Genomic DNA, 18,465 nt, shown 5'->3' with positions numbered 1-18,465 from the left:
GATATTATACCATGAACTACTCGTCGTGAGCAAACCTGTTTTAGCGGAATAAAATCAACGTAACTGCTGTAGAAGTCATATATAGCCAGCTTTGTGACATACTTGTTGCACCGCGGCAGGTATGGTATCATAACTGGATTCTTATAGGCTATGCTTTTGCGATTGTCGATCCGCGTATGAAAAATCCGCAATGGGCTGGTCTGCGTCGCTTCGGCTGGCACTGTAGCGTTGCCTTCGAGAGCTGCATTGTTGTCTAAGAAATTAGCTCTTTGAATAAATGTTCGCAAAGGAAGACGTCGTAAAAATATATTTGAGACGACCACCATAAGTATACAAGCAGAGAGAACGAGGGCGAACAAACGAAAACACCGCAGAAAGCGCCCGGACAACGCCCGAACTGTAGCAGACGACAGGCGCGAGTCCGTGCCCTGACGTCACGCGAGCAGCGCTCGCAGCGCCGCCCGTGTTCGTTCTCGGGGCTAATACCACCGGTACGGTGCCACCGGGTACGCGCAACGCCGGCCGACATATAAACGGTATAAAGCCGGTCGTGGTCCAAGCCAAGCCAGTCTAGAATGTGACAACATGGTGGCGCGCATCAGAAGCACGTGAGGTGCGCGTGCCATTACCGCACAGTAGCTGAGCAACTGTCGGCAGTTTAGGAAAAGCTTTCTCTGGCGATTTCAGCGATGGTGCACAGAGAAGTGTGCTTGCGTCTGCTGTTAGCTGCGGCTGGTCGTTCTACCGGAAGCGCTGCCGGCATCCAGCAGCGGCTACTCTGGAGCACGCCGCGTCGTATCGGCAACACGGCGGCGGCTCGATTGCTGTTGGAAGGGAGGCAGCAACGATGGCGTCCTGTATTTTGGGCTTTACGGCCTTACTCGACGCAGCCGGAGTCTAAGGAACACATTATCATTAAGGTAAGGGTCCCCTCTGCGTAGAGGTCAACTGTTCTGCACGATACCATTAGGGTTGTTTACACTGGCATTTCTTCCTTGTCGCTCTGCAGTGCATGGGAGTGGCTCCACATTCCCAGTCATTTATTTATTTATTTATTTCAAAATACTGTAGGCCAATGTGGTGGCCCAAGCAGGTGTGGGTTACATCCAACATGAATGTGCAAAGCAACAGACAACAAAAAAGCAAGCAAGAAAGAAATAAAGCTTAAGAGAGAAGGTAACACTCCAACTCAGCGAGAAAATTATTGGAACCAAAAATATCAGACGTCAAAGAATTCCATTCTTCCACAGTTCTTGGAAAATAACTGAATTTGAAAGCTTTTGGTCCGGCAAAGATTGGGGTTAGTGCAAATTCATGGCCATGGCGTGTGCGTCGTGTTGTTAAGGGTTTTATACTGTCAGGCAGATCTATTTTTATGTTACCAAACATACAATTATAAAGAACTGAAAGGCGACTAAATTTTCTGCGGGCTTCTAGCGTAGAAATAGTTTAATTGCATTAGGTTGGATGGGGAATCAAGTCCACGATATTTGTCAAATATAAACCTAACAGTATTTCTGTTAATACGTTCAAGTTGCATGATATCTTTCTTTAAATAGGGATCCCAAATGATAGAAGCATACTCAAGCTTAGAACGAACACACGTATTATAAGCTAAAAGCTTTGTTTGCGAGGGTGCGAATTTCAGCTTTCTTTTAAGGAACCATAACTTATACCCGTGTCACACGGGCGTTTGGAAGGCCTTCCAACCGATAGTCAGTTGACTCAAAGGTCAAGTTCGAGCTGCTACACGGGCGGTTTCGACGGCCGCTGAGTCAATAGTCTATCGAGTCAACGGAGCACCTTACAACTCTATCGAAATCTCGATGGCCTTTGAGCAACGGAAACGGAAACAACGCCAACATGCCCTCTCGTTCACAGTGTGCTCCAACTCACGGTTAGACAGAACAAATCAAACCAAAATGCTCTAAAAATACTATATATGAGTGTTATCAATTATTCAATAAAGTATTTTTGCCACTTGATATGCGCGAACTACACACACTCTTGACAACAGCGACGTGCAGCGACGCAAGTGTTCCCGCAGTTTCGCTGCTCAACAACTTAAAAACTAAACATATATGTAAGGCAGTGTATAAACAATTGTTTTCATGTATAAACAAACATAGAAGAAATTATAGTGCTTTTAAGTGGTTTGAATGGTGTTTAACTTTTTGTGACATGAAAACGAAAATAAAGATACGCAATGCCACACAATTTGGCGAGAAACGCCGCAACCACTCAACGGCCTTTCAAAAGTGCCGTGTAGCAGCGCGACAACTCCTTTGAGTCGATAGAGTTCTGGCGTTTCGAAGGCCGTCGACTGAAAGCCTTCCAAATGTGCCCGTGTGACACGGGTATTACGTAGTGCAGATGTACAGATATCAGAAATGTGGGTTGACCAAGTTAAGTTGCTTGTGAGGGTGACACCTAAGTACTTATATTTGCCTACAATCGAGATACTATTGTTTCTAAGGGTATAACAGAACTGGCTCGGATTTAGTTTCCTGGTGATACGAAGTAGTACTGTTTTCTGAGTATTTAGTTGCATGCCCCATTTTTGACACCAGTCGTCAATAACATTCAGTGCATGTTGCAATTCAATGTGATCTCTGGGGGATACAATTTGGGGGATACAATTTGTTTAAAAATGATAGAATCATCCATGAGCAAACGTACAGACACATTTTCGGGAATAACAACAACCAAGTCATTAACATAAATTAAAAACAAAAGTGGTCCCAATACACTTCCCTGTGGAACTCCAGACGTGACATGAAGAATAGCAGATGATGAATCATTTATTACCACATACTGTTGTCTGTTATGAAGGTAAGCCCCAATCCATTGAACTATTTGTCTTGGTAACCCCAAGCACTAACTTGTACAGCAATTTCCCATGTGGCACTTTGTCAAAGGCTTTACAGAAATCTAGAAAGAGAACATCTATTTGACCTGATGCATCAAGCACTCGTGAAAATTCATGCACAGTTGTAACTAGTTGTGTAACAGTGGATAACCCTTTTCTAAATCCATGTTGAAATTTTGATAGTACATTGTTATCACTAAGGAATTAATGAATGAAGTTTGCAATAACATGCTCGAGAAGTTTATACCTGTTGCTACTATTTGCTGGGTGCTGCTGTCGCTTCATGCCCGCTCTACATGACGTGCGATGAAAGATAGTTCGCGTGATCCCCCAGTCCGAACACTGCCACGCTGTGCTTAGTGTCACAAGCACGACCTACTTAACTCCAGACCTGCACATGTCTCCCTACTCCAGCACGCCTGGTCTAGTTCTCCCCTTTTGCCGCTAGAAACAACGTACGAGCAGAGTGGCGCTACATATAGCCTGTTCACTGTCGACTGCTTCTCCGATCTGTTCAGCGCTCGTGCGGCTATTTCGGTAGGCACAAAGTGCTTGTATTGATGGTAAATGAACAAATTCACAAATATAAGAACAAAAAAATTTGCGAATGCTTTGCGTTTGAACAGGGAAATTAGAGGAGGAGGAGAGTTGCAAGGAAGGTAAACAATGAGCATAGGTGGTAGCTGCAATGCTAGACGGCATAAATTTCCCTTTTCTAGTGCTATGGAACAGTATTTGCGATAACCAAGAGGCGAGCAGTGTGAAGACGACAACGAATGGAGGCTAGCATGGGCTGTTGCCTCTTGGCCAAGTGTAGCGTATTTGTAAATATACTTGTATATAGCTTTTCGTCTGCGTCTTCCTACGTAACATATCTGGTGGAGGTGGACGTTCCCTGTAACTGGTCATGGACCTTCGCAGTGGATGGTACATCGAGCCTTCCTTCATGGCTCCCGGCGATGACAACTCGACTCCGCCACCTCCGACACCTGCTGCCACTTCGACGACCTACATCACTCTCCCTGCTCACCGTGATCCTGGCGTATTCTTGGGCAAAGATGGGGAAGACGTTGATGACTGGATCAGCTTGTATGAACACGTCAGCCACACAAATCGGTGAAACCCTACTATTGTGCTCGCCAATGTAGTATTTTACCTCGGTGGCACACCTCGAGTTTGGTTTTGGACACACAAAGATGGGCTCACCAGTTGGGATTCACTTAAGCAAAAGCTCCGAGTCTTGTTCGCCAACCCCTACGGTCACCGACTTGCCGCGCAGAAGGTGTTATGCGGCCGTGTGCAGACATCAATGGAGCCCTACGTCACGTACATTCAGGACGTCTTGGCTCTGTGCGGCAAAGTTGACGCACACATGACTGAGTCCGACAAGGTTTCCCACATCCTCAAAGGCATTGCCGATGACGGCTTCAACTTGCTCGTTTTCAACAATGTGGCGACCGTGGATGCAGTTATAAAAGAGTGCCGCCGCCTGGAACTCACTAAAAGCTGACGTATCAACCAGCAGCTTGCCCGTTTGCACAACACCCCAGTGACATCCTCCTGTGCCAACGTTCCTCATCCCAACAACACTGCCGATGTTATCAGGATCGTCCGGCGTGAGATCGAGGCCGCCTATCCGGCTGCCTTCGACTCCAGTCCCACCAACACATCTGCAGTCACGGTCTCACTGATCCAGGCAGTTGTCCGCCAGGAGTTCGCAAACATGGGTCTTCACACCCTCTGCTCAGCCTATCGCCCTGATACCCACCCGGCTTCTTCGACTCCGCCCCGTTCAGCATCTTATCACCCACCACATTTCCACGACCCATCTGAATGGCGCACTGCTGACGACAAGCCCATTTGTTTACATTGCCATCGAATCGGGCACATTTCTTGGCACTGTCGCAGTAGCTGGAGTTCCCTGACTCGATCTACTTATACTGCGTACTCTCGAACCCCAAGTGGCCCTTCTCGTCCCTATGCCGCACGCTCCGATAATGCCACCACTGGTTCTCCTGCGCCAAACCGCCCCTATTCTCATTTGCCTTCGCCCCAACGACCACAATCTCACTCTCCCCTGCCCCGTCCGTCGCTCCTTTTCGCCGACTCCCTTCGGACACCGCTCCCAGCCGGAAAACTAGACGATGCAGCGCCTCGAGGTGACGCTGCATTGCTCCCTACGCCGCCAAATCATCTACTGATGTTGCCCACTCATCTGAACCTTCTTGACGTGCAAGTCGATGGTGTTTCTGTATCTGCTCTTATAGACACTTGGGCGCATTTGTCGTTAATGAGTGCTGACCTTCATAACCGCCTGAAAAAAATAATCACACCCGCCACGACGCCTGTTGTCCGTGTCGCCGATGGCGGAACAGCCCCTGTAACTAGTACGTGTGCCGCCCTCGTCTCCTTCGCCGATTGCTCCATTATCGTGTTATTCAGTCATCGCCCACTGTCCCCACGACATCATCCTCGGCTTAGACTTCCTCCTGCAGATTTTGCTCTCATCGATTGCCTCTCCACACATTCTGCTCTCATCGATTGTTCCGCCAGTACTCTCTGCCTTGACCTGCCTGTTCTGGATCCCGCTGAACCAGACCCCTGTTGCCTCAGGTCTGTCGATTTCGTTCGCTTGCCACCTTTGGCACGGACTTATGTTGACTTAGTGTCATCCCCACCAGTGCCCAATATTCTCTCCGTTGCGGCTCCTATGCAAGACATCCTCCTTACACACAGGATCACAGTACCTCATACAGTTTTATCTACTACGGCAAATTGCGTCTGTCTGCCAGTGGTCAATTTTGGCTTGACGACACAAGTGCTGCCACGCGGGATGTCTCTGGCCCAGATTTGCTCATTCGAGGATCACTCAGTAGCATCTATTCCAGTAGACGACAATTCAGCCGATCCTGCTCTACCATCGCAGTCGGCAATATGTACCATCGCCGACTTACAGAAAATGATTGCGCCTGACATGCCGTCCGAGCATGCTCGTGAGCTCTACCGCGTTCTGTTTTCCTACCATGATATCTTTGACTTTAATGATTGTCCTTTGGGTCAAACTACAGCTGTTAAACATGGCATTAATACCGGCGATGCCCCTCCTATTCATCGCCGCCCGTATCGAGTGTCACCGCCTGAGCGTCAAGTTATTCACCCAGAAGTTCGCAACATGCTTGCCAAGAACATTATTGAACCGTCATGTACTCCGTGGGCGTTACCTGTTGTACTGGTGAAAAGAAGAAGGATGGCTCATGGCGCTTCTGCGTGAATTGTTGGCACCTAAACAGGGTTACCAAAAAGGATGTGTATCCCCCACATCAGCTTGATGATGCCCTTGACTGCCTCGACGGTTTTCGCTACTTCTCCTCTATTGACCTTCGCTCCGGCTATTGGCAGATTGCCGTGGACGATCTCGACTGTGAGAAGGCTGCTTTTGTAACACCCGACGGTCTTTATCAATTCAAAGTGATGCCATTTGGTCTAATGTAACGCTCCTGCCACTTTTGAACGCATGACGGACTCCCTTCTTCACGGTTTCAAATGGTCCACGTGCCTGTGTTACTTGGACGACGTTATAGTATTCTCTCCGTTTGCTACACACCTCGAGCGCCTCTCAGCAGTCCTGGGCGTTTTTCATTGAGCCGGTCTGCAACACAACGCATCGAAGTGCCAATTCGGCCGTCGCCAGATTACCGTCTTTGGCCATCTCTTTGACGCAAACGGAGTGCAACTAGACCCAGGCAAGATTAATGCTGTTACGCACTTCCCCGTTCCCAAGTGTGTCAAGGATGTGCGCAGCTTCATCGGCCTTTGTTCGCACTTCTGCCATTTCGTGAACAATTTCGTGGCCATAGCACGACCACTAACCGAGCTTTTGAAAAAAGACGCCCTTTCCAGTGGGGCAATAACGAGGCCTCTGCATTTTCGCATCTAATCGACCTTCTCACAACGCCTCCCATTCTGGCCCATTTCAATCCTTCTGCGCCTACCGAAGTCCGTACTGATGCCAGTGGTCACGGAATTGGCGCAGTACTGGCACAACGCCAGCATGACCACGACCGTGTTATCGCTTACCCCAGCAGGCTCCTCTTGCCCACGGAGCGCAACTATTCCATCACTGAGCGTGAGTGTCTGGCCCTAGTTTGGCCGGTTGCGAAGTTCCGCCCATACTTATATTGCCGACCCTTTTCCGTTGTCACAGACCGTCATGCGCTTTGCTGGTTATGCTCACTGAAAGGTCCTACAGGAAGACTTGGTCGCTGGGCCTTATGCCTCCAAGAATATTCGTGTACTGTCACCTACAAATCTGGCCCGACTACCCAAGGACGCTGACTGCCTGTCTCGCTACCCGATAGACGAGCCTGACGACGCCGGCAGTAGTACCGCCAATGGCATTTACTCTGTGTCTGCCTTCGCTAACATCGCTGATGAGCAGTACCGAGACCTATCGCTGCGAGCACTCATTGAGTGCCTGCGCTCTACACCTACCGACGCATCCGTTCGCCGGTATGTCCTCCAGAGCGGCATTCTTTACCGTAGGAACTTCCTCCCTGACGGATCTGATCTTGTCGTGCCAAAACATCTAGGACAGACTGTGCTCTTTGAGATGCATGACGCACCCACTGCAGGGCATCTTGGCGTAACCCGCACGTACGACCGCGTCCGCCGCCGCTTCTATTGGCCTGGTCTCGCTCGCTCCTTCCGACGCTATGTTCCTACCTGTGATCCCTGCCAGCGTCGAAAAACACCTCAGGTGCTACGTGCCGGTCATCTCCAGCCAATCACCGTCCCTGTGGAACCGTTCTTTTGTGTTGGATTAGACCTCTTCGGTCCTTTTCCCACGTCATCTTTTGGGAACAAATGGGTAGCCGTCGCAACTGATTACACCACCTGATACGCTATCACGCGAGCTCTCCCTACCAATTGCGCCACTGACGATGCGGACTTTCTCTTGCGCGACATTATCTTACTTCATGGCGCCCTGCGACAGCTGCTTACTGACCGTGGTCGTAACTTCCTCTCATAAGTTATCGCCGACATTGTGTGTTCCTGCCCCACTTAACACAAGCTCACTACTTCATACCATCCTCAAAACAATAGCCTGACAGAGTGGTTAAACCGTACTCTTACGGATATGCTGTCCAAGTACGTTTCCAAGGACCACCATGCCTGGGACATTTCCCTTCCTTACGTCACATTTGAGTATAATTCTTCCTGGCACGACACTGCCAGATTTTCTCCATTTTATCTACTGTACGGTTGCGAATTGACCTTGCCCCTTGACACGGCACTTCCGCCTGCTGCGATCTCAACAAGCAAGTATGCGCGCGATGCCGTTGCCCTAACCAACCATGCATGCCAGCTTGCCTATGCTCGACTGACGGCCTCGCAAACCACTCAGCAGCATCAGTACAACGCCCGCCACCATGATGTACAGTTTTCACCTGGTGCGCTCGTGCTCCTGTGGTGGCCCTCTCGTCACGTCTGATTTTCAGAAAAGCTCCTCTCGCGATACACAGGGCCTTACCACGTGCTGCGCTAGGTGATGCCTGTGACGTACGAAATTGCTCCTGTGAGTTAAACCTCGTCCTTTACTCTGACATCTAGTGATGTCGTGCACGTCAGTAGGCTCAAGGCCTACTACACTGCTTCCGAGTCCGGCCTTTAGTCGCTCCGGGATGGCGCTTTTGCCACCGGGGGTAGTGCTACGGAACAGTATTTGCAATAACGAAGAGCCAAGCAGTGTGAAGACAACGACGACGATTAGAGGCTAGCACGGGCTTTTGCCTCTTGGCCAAGTGCGGCGTATTGCCTTGTAAGTATACTTGTGTATAGCTTTTCATCTGCGTCTTCCTATGTAGCACTAGTAAAAGACAGGAAAAATTGTTTTAGAGGATGCATAGTATAATCTAGCTTTTTTGAGTTGATCACAGATAGCCTAATGTCGTAGATGACATTAGGAATTACTGCTGTATGCCGTAGTGAAATGCAGAGGGTCTGGTAAAACTATTCACAAGTCCTGTGCTTGACATGTGCAATGAATTGGTTGAGTCAGTTTCAAGGAAAGGTGAGCATAGCTTGTTTTTAATGTTGTTTGATATCCTGGTCAGTAAAATGCTTGCAAAAGCGATCTCAGTGCTTTAAAACGTGCTGCACTGCAGGCCTTGTGTCATGGAACTCTTTTCAAACCGCAAAGCTAGCTCTCCTGCGTGGTACGGTGGTACGAAAGAAACGTGTGCAGTGAAGCTGTATATGTAATTCTCTTTTTGAACTCGCAACGCATTCACGGAAAACTTTTAAGAGTTAAAATGAGTGGTAATTGTTCTATCGTTGAACGTTACGGCGGTTTCCAGTTTCTAAAGAGCGCAGAAGCGAACTTTACAACTTGTACAGTGAAACTGTTGTCTACTTTATGAACTCTATAAACAATGGGACTCGGTGTACAAGATCTGTGCAGTTTGCTACTGCCTGAAAGATGGAATAGGAGCGGCTATTTAATGCCATTTTAGAGAGGAGCGGACTGTGCACACCGATATTTTTCAGGTTCGGGCAGTCAACTTTTGGAGCCAAGTGACCGATCAAAGCCTTGTGACATCACTGTCACAGTGTTTGCAAAAATCATAAACTAGGCAAGCACTTGTCACAACACAACAGCCACCGTACTAATTACAAGGCCGCACCAGTCAACTGTAGAGTAGCAGACGAACAGGTTATAAAAGCGACAGCAACGGTTGAACGAGAGTGGGCGCAAGTGGCTCCCATAGAAGCCGGATATATGTGCAGGTCTAGAATTCCAGTAGGTCGTGGTCACAAGCTGGTGGCGCTGCGCTCCCCCTCCCCCTATTTTTTTCTGCATTGGATTGGCGCAGCTCGCTCCGTGCTTGCGCTCGCATTTCTGAGCACAGATTGGTGTACGCTTGCTTTCCGCTCTGGGCTTTCAACAGGTCATGATAAAAACAACATACAGCGCGAAGGAAAAGGACTGTGAAAGGCGACACACACTGCGCTGACTTCCAGCAATATGTTATTGCATTGCCACATAATGTGTATATATACAAGAGGGGGCATGCGCAGGAAATGAAAAGCAGTCGCAAGCGGTGTTCTAACAGCAAGTCATTGCACTAAGAACATGGTCACTAAAAAAAAATGCACATTACTATTTCTATCTGTTGATATACATGACTTCACTAGGTGTCAGCACGATAGAGGGTAGAGGGAGCACTAATGCACACACAACCCAGTTTTCTCATGAAATCAGCTTGTATAATTTCCTGTGTGAGCAGTGTTTCCCTAAAACTTCTGTATCTTCAAAAAGGGGTACGGAGCCGACGTGGCCGCAATCCCGGCAATGGATGCCCAAATGGCCTTGAACAGTGTTATGAATGCCGTTATAGTGCTTGCTTAAATGATCGTTTTAGCACCAGCCTGTCTGTCCAACATATTTACTGCTGTAAAGCAGGGGAATCTGGTAAAGTATATTCATTGCACACATCGCAAAACGTTTTCTGCGCCAGACAGAGCAACAACTCTGACATGATTTAGGCGCATTTACACATTTACAGAGCCTTGCCAACTTTTCTGGGGTTGAGAAAACGAATGTACGCTGCACGCCGCCCAATCTTTTTTAGCCTATGGGAGACATCATGCGCATACGGCACATATGCTACCGTATGTGTGTGCTGTCTCCCATAGGCTAAAGAAGATTGGGCCACATACCGGCAAATTTTGCTGCAGAACGATGAATTTTATTTCAAGCTATGCGATCCTTGATGTCTAATGGTAGGTCTGTTGTAAGTCTGTCACCTACTTCATCATCTACATGTTTCACAGCTGCCGCTGAAGTAGATGTGTCAGAGTTGACCGCAGCAGAGACAGCACCGATGAAATCCGAAGAGCAACTGACGTGCAAGAAGCAGCATGCTCATTTTATACACTTGTGGTCTACTGCGAGTCCATCGCAGTGGACTCAGCACCGATGAAATCTGACCACCAAGCGATGCGCGGGAGGCAGCACCCTTGCTTTACACTCATGATGTGGCGCTGACACCTCTTCGTTGGCTGCACTGCCTCGTTCCCAGTGATGCACACACTAGGCATACCTTTAGGCAGACCATGGAGCCGCCATGGCATTGGGGAAGTGAGCTCTTCTCGCTCCCCACGGGTCCGGGCTTAATTCCCACCCAGACCCAAATGTACCAAATTTTCTTTTCAAAGCCACTAATTTACTTTGCTTATAGGGACCTCCCCGAGAAATTCGATGTCAATCTGAGCATTTCCTGACGTGTTTTTACTCTTTGCACTGTCAGCCATTTTTGCTACCATCGCTCGTTCATGCCAAATTTTCTGCCTTGTGGGACACATAATGCTTTCGCTTTGATAATAGGTCTATTCAATTCAACTAATCTCTGCACTGTGAAGTACAGGAACTCAAGAGCTGCACAGATAATCGTCTTGTATGAGAGCCGGCCCCACCAACTCTCGTTCGAAGATTGACCGTTGGTGTCGCTTTTATGACCTGTTCTGCTACGCTACGCTTGGCTGGGGCAACACAATGAGAATGGCAGTTGCTCTGTTGTGATGGACTGCTTGATTACTTGGTGATTTTGAGAACACACTGGCAGTGATAATGGTAAGCTTCCCATAAGGATCTGAGTATGTCGGCTGTATGCGCTCCAACCCAGTTTAATTCCGTAAGTTTCCTTTGCATGATCAGGGTTTCCTGTGAGTAATTGTCCTAGGTAAACGTCACCTTGGTCAGATACTCTGCAGCTGCTGGGGACTGAGGGTCACAGGTTAATTGTAGCAGTCATGAGGGAGGTAGTGACTGAACGCTGCACCAGGGAAGCCAATTTCTGTTCTGGTGAGGGAGTGTCTTTGTTGAAGCTTAATGGGCCTTCCTAATTTGATTAGTATAGCCCCACTGGTTCTCGGCATTTTAGCCGATATCAAGTGCCACTCCAAGCCTGGAAAAAAAAAAGAAAGTTGTACAAGCAATGCATTCTACCGGTGCTAACATATGGGGCAGAAACTTGGAGACTGACAAAGAAGCACGAAAACAAGTTAAAACTGCACAAAGAGCGATGGAACAAAGATTGATAGGCATAACATTAAGGGACAGGAAGAGAGTGGTGTGGATAAGAGAGTAAAGAGGCATAGCCTATATTCTAATCGACATTAAGAGAAAGTAATGGAGCTGCGCATGTCATGTAACGCGTAGGTTATGTAACTAGTGGACCTTTAGGGCTACAGAATGGGTGCCAAGAGAAGAGAAAGGCTGTTAAGGATGGCTAAAGATTAGGTGGGGTGATGAAATTAAGAAATTCACAGGTGCAAGTTGGAATCCATTGGCGTAGCACAGAGGTCATTTCAGATTGGAGGGAGAGGCCTTCGTCCTGCAGCAGTCTTAAAATAGGTTGATGATGATGATGACTGCAAGTGATGTCACATGGCTATGATCGGTCACTTGGCTCCCAAAGTTGACCACCTGAACCTGACATATGTTGGTGTGTAGTCCACTGCTCTCTAAAATGGCATTAAAAAACCATTCGTATTACCTTTTCGCAAGTAGTAACAAACTGCACAGTTCTTGTGCATAATGTTGCTGCGTTTATAGACTTTGTAAAGTTCACTGCAGTTTCCTTATCCAGTTGGTAAAGTTCATTTCACCACAATTTAGAACTGGGAACCACCCCTAATGTTCAAGGAGGGAACGTTGACCACTTATTTCAACTCTTAAAAGGGAATTAAAGAGAAAGGAAATTCTAACCAAAATTTATTTTGGTTGGAGTTGAAGATGAAGATGTTGGAGTTGAAGATCGGAGAGACCTTGTCCTACTTCTACAGTGTATTCATAGAAAATGTGGTTAAGGAACACAAGGTTTAATACCAGGATGTCTACCAACTGGGAAAACCGGGAATTCTCAGGGGTTTTCAGTAGTTTGGAAAAACTCGGGGAGAACTCGGGGAATTTGTGCCTCTATCAGGGAAAATTAACTGTAGTTTTATTGAAAGGGTCGAAAGTCGCGGTATTGCTGGCTCGGCCAACAGACGGGAATCGTAATGAATCGTCTTTGACGTCCAGTCGTCGGTTGGAGCAGTTGCCAGTGCACAGTCAACGACCGACTTTCCGTATACCCGATAATTTGGACGGCTTCACGGCACCACCACTTACCCCATAGTCAATGTATCAGAACGTCTGAAATTTTGCACGCAAGAACTCTTCGCTGTCCGATTTTCCGGACGTTTTGCCGTGACCGCCGGTCCGAAATGGCATTAATCAAAGCCACCACTGCTGCCATCTTGATTACCTCGCCGCCTGAAACCGGCACTCTCGCACGCAGATCCGCTGGTAGCCGTAGCCACTGCTGCGGCAACGCTAGGCCTAGGTGCTTCGACATTCGCTGTGAAGCTTCTTGCCGTTGGGTGCCGTGTTTTTTATTGAAACAATTCGCTGCTGTCAGCAATGGCACGGACTCTGCCTTTGCGGTCCTCGCGATTGGCTTAGAAGCTTGGAATGCACGGTGCGTTGCATACTGCCGGTTTCTGAAAGTCAGCTTTGCCTCCGTACAGAAATGTTACTTGGTGAAGCATACGCAAAAGTATTGCAGTGAAGCGTAACAAGCGTGGGAAGGGGCTATTGCCACGGGATACAGTATGTATTCCTTAATTATACACGTGTGCACCCCTTATTTCCTGTCGCAGTGCGAGCACCGATTTGCCTAATACGTGTCCCGACAGGCCTTCAGAGCGTTTTCAAATGTGCCTGTGGTGGTTTGAGCCCTTAAGGGCACTAAATGACATGCATTTATTTTATTCCAACTGGCCGATTTTTCGGACGTTTTCGCGGCCCCTAAGGAGTTCGAAAACTAGGACGTGGACTGTGCAAGTGACCAAGGAGATGCTTCAAATGGTCCATGAGGCGAACGAGTGACGGAAGGAGTACGAGAACAGAAAGGACCTACGCATTGAAGAATGAACGGGAAAGGAAGCATGCTGCTGCTGTTTTGAAGGAACTTGAGCTCAAAAAATAGTGTTGGCTGATGCCGAGATGCAAGTGTCCCTCATCCAAACCAAAATAATCTCTTTGAAGCAGTGAAACCCAACAATGAGGCGTCGTGTGTGGGCTGAGAGTATGTCAGGACAGTTGAGGTTGACTTGCGAGCTGTTGAGAGAGAAGCTCAATTGTGACAAAGCTCGAGCCTCATACCACTGAGCTTGCTATCAATTGATAGAAATAGCTCATATTCGAAAATATTTGCTTTTGTTTGCATCTCCTTTTTTTTTTCATATTTGAGAATGTCCAACTCGATTTGCAATTTTTTTTCTAAGACATTTTATTTGCTGTGCATTTTACTAATTCCTCCCTTCTATTCTCTTCTTGAATAACATGAACACTACTCCTTAGCATTCAAATTGGATTAAGTTGTTTTTTTTATTTTTTTGATATGCTCACTAGAGAGTGACCGCATCGGGCGATATGGTTTCAGCTTGTCTCGACATAAAACAGTTCTGCATCACTCGGGGATTATTGCAAAGGCACTCAGGGAAAACCTGGAATACTCAGGGAACTTGGAAATGTCAACTTGGTAGACACCCTGAATACTGACATGAAATTGCCCTGTACGCCTGTTGGTACATGAAGTACTTGTAAGAGGTCTTGCATAAGCATAATGTCAAAAACTATGTTAACATATTTGGAGAAGTTAGTGCTGGCATCAAGGCGCTGCCAGTTCTTATTCTAAAATTTAGCCTCAGAACAATTTCAGTGTGCTGAGGTATTCCGGAGTGACATCTGGTGCTCTGTGCAGCCCAAATAAAATAAAAATATGACCCCTACAAGTTACCGTAATACATATGCATTCTACTTCATTTACATCTTCCATTGAAACAGCCTCAATGCAGTTTTTAATTAAGATGACCAACCCTCCTCCTGTAATGGTCCTGTCCTTATGCAAAGCAGTATAGGATGGGGGAAGACATCATCATTGGGCAGTTGAGCATGCAACCAAGTCTCTGTAAGAACAGTGATGTGTGGATCGTGTTGTAGCGGGAGTACTACAAATGCTTGTTTTATTCACAATACTGTGGGTACTAATATTGAGTAGTCTTAATTGCTTGTTATAAGCTGTAACGAGAAGATAATTGGCACGGACTGGTGGAGAAATGTGTAAAGTGTGTCCCAGCTATTATGCACAGCTTAAAAAGAAGAGACAATCCTATGCGAATAGGACCAAGTGCATGTTGTTTAGAATCTTGTTGAGAAGCCAGTACCAAATTTTAGTGCAGTTATTTAATGAAAAGTAATCAAAGTTTTTATTTGTTGTTCTAATTGTTGAAATGTCAATGAGTGGTTGTTGAGAATTGTAAGACACATAAATGTGAGGTGCTTCCAGCAAGGTACACGTCACATGTTTACCTTTTCCGGCAAATGAAGGAAGCCCGCAGAATGTGAAAAATGCCATGTGACAGCGCATGCACACAGAACAGCAGCGGTATCAGAGTCTGTGGCGAAGCAAACTGTTCATCTCAGGTTCACCGTTCAGAGCAACACATTTCCTTCATCATGCAATAATTGCCAAAAGTTGTTCGCATGCTGTTATTGCTGCCACTTGGCCCTGTAGCAGCTTGCCTTGCCGCTGAGTCTGTTATGAATGTGAATTAAATAGCAAAGACAGTTATATTCATGTTCGAAATTCGAACTATTTGCTGCCTTTATTAAACAAAAATGAACTCTTCTTTTTACTGCTTTCGCTAGACCCTGTACAGTGCCAGTTACAAAATTTATAGATATATCTCAATTGCTGGGGAATGTTTTTGAAGGCTCTTTATGATAATTAAAAAGGAATGAAAATGCAGTGTTGACTCCAAAGTTTGCAATACATTATTAGACTTAGCTTGCCAACAAATGCCCTGCCCCCGCTGTGCTATATTTCTTTCCTCCTCCAGTCTCCTTATTCCTCTATTAAACCCCCTCCATTGCAAAGGAAAAACCCAACTTTTCATGAAGAAAATCCTTCAAATATGTAAACATCGTAAAAAGCCACATAAGGCAAGATTCTGTACCCCATAAGTGTAGGTGATGAATACTGTTTGTCACCTTACAAGACAAAAGAGATTGGATGTCTAATGACTAGCATCTGCACACCCACCATCACTCTTACTTCTCTTCTCGGCATCCTTTTTTGTTGCTAGTGTATACAAGCTTTTTACATTACCTTGTTTAGTTTCGGTTTCCTTGTGAGCACCTTGTGAAGATATGTTGCTGGTCGGCATAGATTTCAGTTTTTGTCAAAGCACTTCATGTAGAATATTGTTGTTAACCGTAATTGTCTTATGATACATGTTGCTTTCCATGTCTTATATTACAGTATTTTGGTATTTAATGCCGATTGATAGTCTTATTTTGCACCTAATAACAATGTTGGTATAACAGTATATAACAAAGAGGCCTGAGAAGAAGCCAAAGAGTGATCGCAGTGAGAAGGTGATGGAATAAAATATAAGTGTAACATTAAAGTGGCCGTGAAATGATTTTGGTGATATTGTACAAACGTGCTGAGTCATCAGGATAGGTCCTTTTGACCATTAAGTGACGCAGTTAAGTGCTCCACATAAAGCATGTAATTTATTATACGGTTTTAAAAATATGCATCGCTACTGATCGCAGTCGCACCATTCCCCTGACTTTTCAGCTGCCCCATCCAAATTGACATCTCTTGGGCAGACTATCCGATTGGCTATCCAGGTTGTGTCATCAATAATTTTTTCAACTTTATGGTGAACAAATGTTGTTCATAATAGCTGGAATGTTGGTTCATTTGTTTCTATAAATAAAAGAAACAATACACAATGACAATTTATCACTACGCTCAAGTACATCTGGCACACAGCAAGTGTTGTCTGCTTGTGCTACAACATTCTCTTGTGTTGACAGGAGCCGCGCAGTCATTGTTTGTCTCGAGCTTTCTTTTTGCGAGCACCATGGATTACCTTTATGTTGGGGGCTGCAAATGTGGTGATCAGCCACGAGTCAAGCTGCGACATTGTGTCCCTCTGCAAGGCAACATGTGAGCAGAGTGGCTGCAGCGCATCAGGCTGTCAGTGTCCGTTCGGTGCCAGCATCTATGTGTTTGCAGCCATTACTTCACACCAGAATATTACTACCACAACAGAGAGTTTTAGCACATCCGGAATTAGGGTAGACAAGGGGGAACAGAAGCACAAACAGATTGTGCATTCTACCGAATGAACAGAGGCACGAACATGAACAGCCTACATGGTGGTTGAACTCCATGCCACTTGGTGGCATAGAGCTCAACCAGACAAACACAGAGCTAATATGGCAGTGACAACGTGTGTTCTACTTTGCTGGTTGTGTAAGTTTTGTGGTGGGATCATAATCGTGAACACATCTTTTTAAATGCTTAAAATGTTTTACACTTAGTTACAGCAATAGTAGCTCTGTTTTTGGCTGGTTAAGCTCTGTACCACCAAGTGGCTGCACTGTGCAGGCTGCTCAAGTTTATTTTAAAACCCCTTCATCACAGCAGTGGTAGTATGGAGGGTCTTTAGCTTACACTTGCGCCCATCTGTCAAAATGCCCAGCTCACCTGCAGTTACCGGAATACCAGACACACTTGGCTGTGGCAGAACACTTGCAACACACGCTGCTTGGAGAGCTGTCATAGAGGATCGACAGCCAAGCGGCAAGTGAAGAAGTTAGAGAGGCTTTGCGTGCTGGCTACAAGACAACCAGAACAAGATGTCACAATGTCACATCATGACATAGAGCCAGTGAAGGCAGAGCTTAGCCCTGAACACTCTGAAAACGAGTTGAGGAGAAAAAGCATGGATAGGGAGGACAGTAACTTGTAATCGTCCATAGCTCTCTTCATATAAGATGCTTCACTTAAATTGTGGCTCTGTACTGTAGCTGTACTCTGCGTCTAGAAAATTTCTTTACCATTTGAGGGACCCTTTAAGGGACAGAAAGATAGCAGTTTAGAAAAAACAGGGTTAGCCGATATTCTTGTTGGCATTGACAGGAAGAAATAGAGCTGGGCAGGCCACGTCATGTGTAAGAAAGAGAACCAGTGAGTTGTATAATGGGTGTCAAGAGAAAGGAAGCGCAGTTGAGGACAGCTGAGAGTAAGTGCTGTGATGAAGTTAGGACGTTTGCAGGTATAAGGTGAAAAACATCTAGCACAAGAGAGGGCTAAGTGGATATCTCCAGGAGAGGCTGTCATTCTGCAGTGGACAGAAAAATAGGCTGATGTTGAACCCAAATCAACTTACCTGATTTTAAGCACTTGTTCAATTATAAAACTGTGCCCTTACAAACATTGCTGTCTGTCAGTCATACCATTGGCAGCATCTTTTGTGGAAATGATTGTGTAGTGAGACCTGCTGGGAGCTCAGTCTGAAATGTATAATTTTTTGATGTGCATAATACCGTGAAATAGCTGTGTGGGAGAAGTATTGCCTAACTTTTCCTGTACCTTGCCCATTCGGCATCGTTAGCCTGATAACGATGGTTTGAAATGCCACTTTCGAGACCTTCCGCGCTTCTCACGGGCACACTGCGCTATTGGACG

At 46.4% G+C, this 18,465-nt stretch overlaps 1 protein-coding gene across 1 annotated transcript in view; it reads left to right on the top strand.

Annotated features, from left to right (window-relative positions):
• The first annotated feature begins 554 nt into the window (after window positions 1–554).
• The window catches only part of Trap1 (TNF receptor associated protein 1), a 135,723-nt gene continuing 117,812 nt past the window's right edge, over window positions 555–18,465 (top strand). Inside the window, exon 1 of the mRNA XM_070522727.1 lies at window positions 555–920. Within this exon, the coding sequence (XP_070378828.1) occupies window positions 690–920 (231 nt within the window). The 5' untranslated portion in view covers window positions 555–689. The remainder of the gene's footprint in view (window positions 921–18,465) is intronic.

This window comes from Dermacentor albipictus, chromosome 7 (assembly GCF_038994185.2).
Source record: "Dermacentor albipictus isolate Rhodes 1998 colony chromosome 7, USDA_Dalb.pri_finalv2, whole genome shotgun sequence".
Classification (NCBI taxonomy): Eukaryota; Metazoa; Arthropoda; class Arachnida; order Ixodida; family Ixodidae; genus Dermacentor; species Dermacentor albipictus.
Note: the sequence above shows the minus strand (reverse complement) of the source record. Positions and strands in the feature narration are given on the sequence as shown.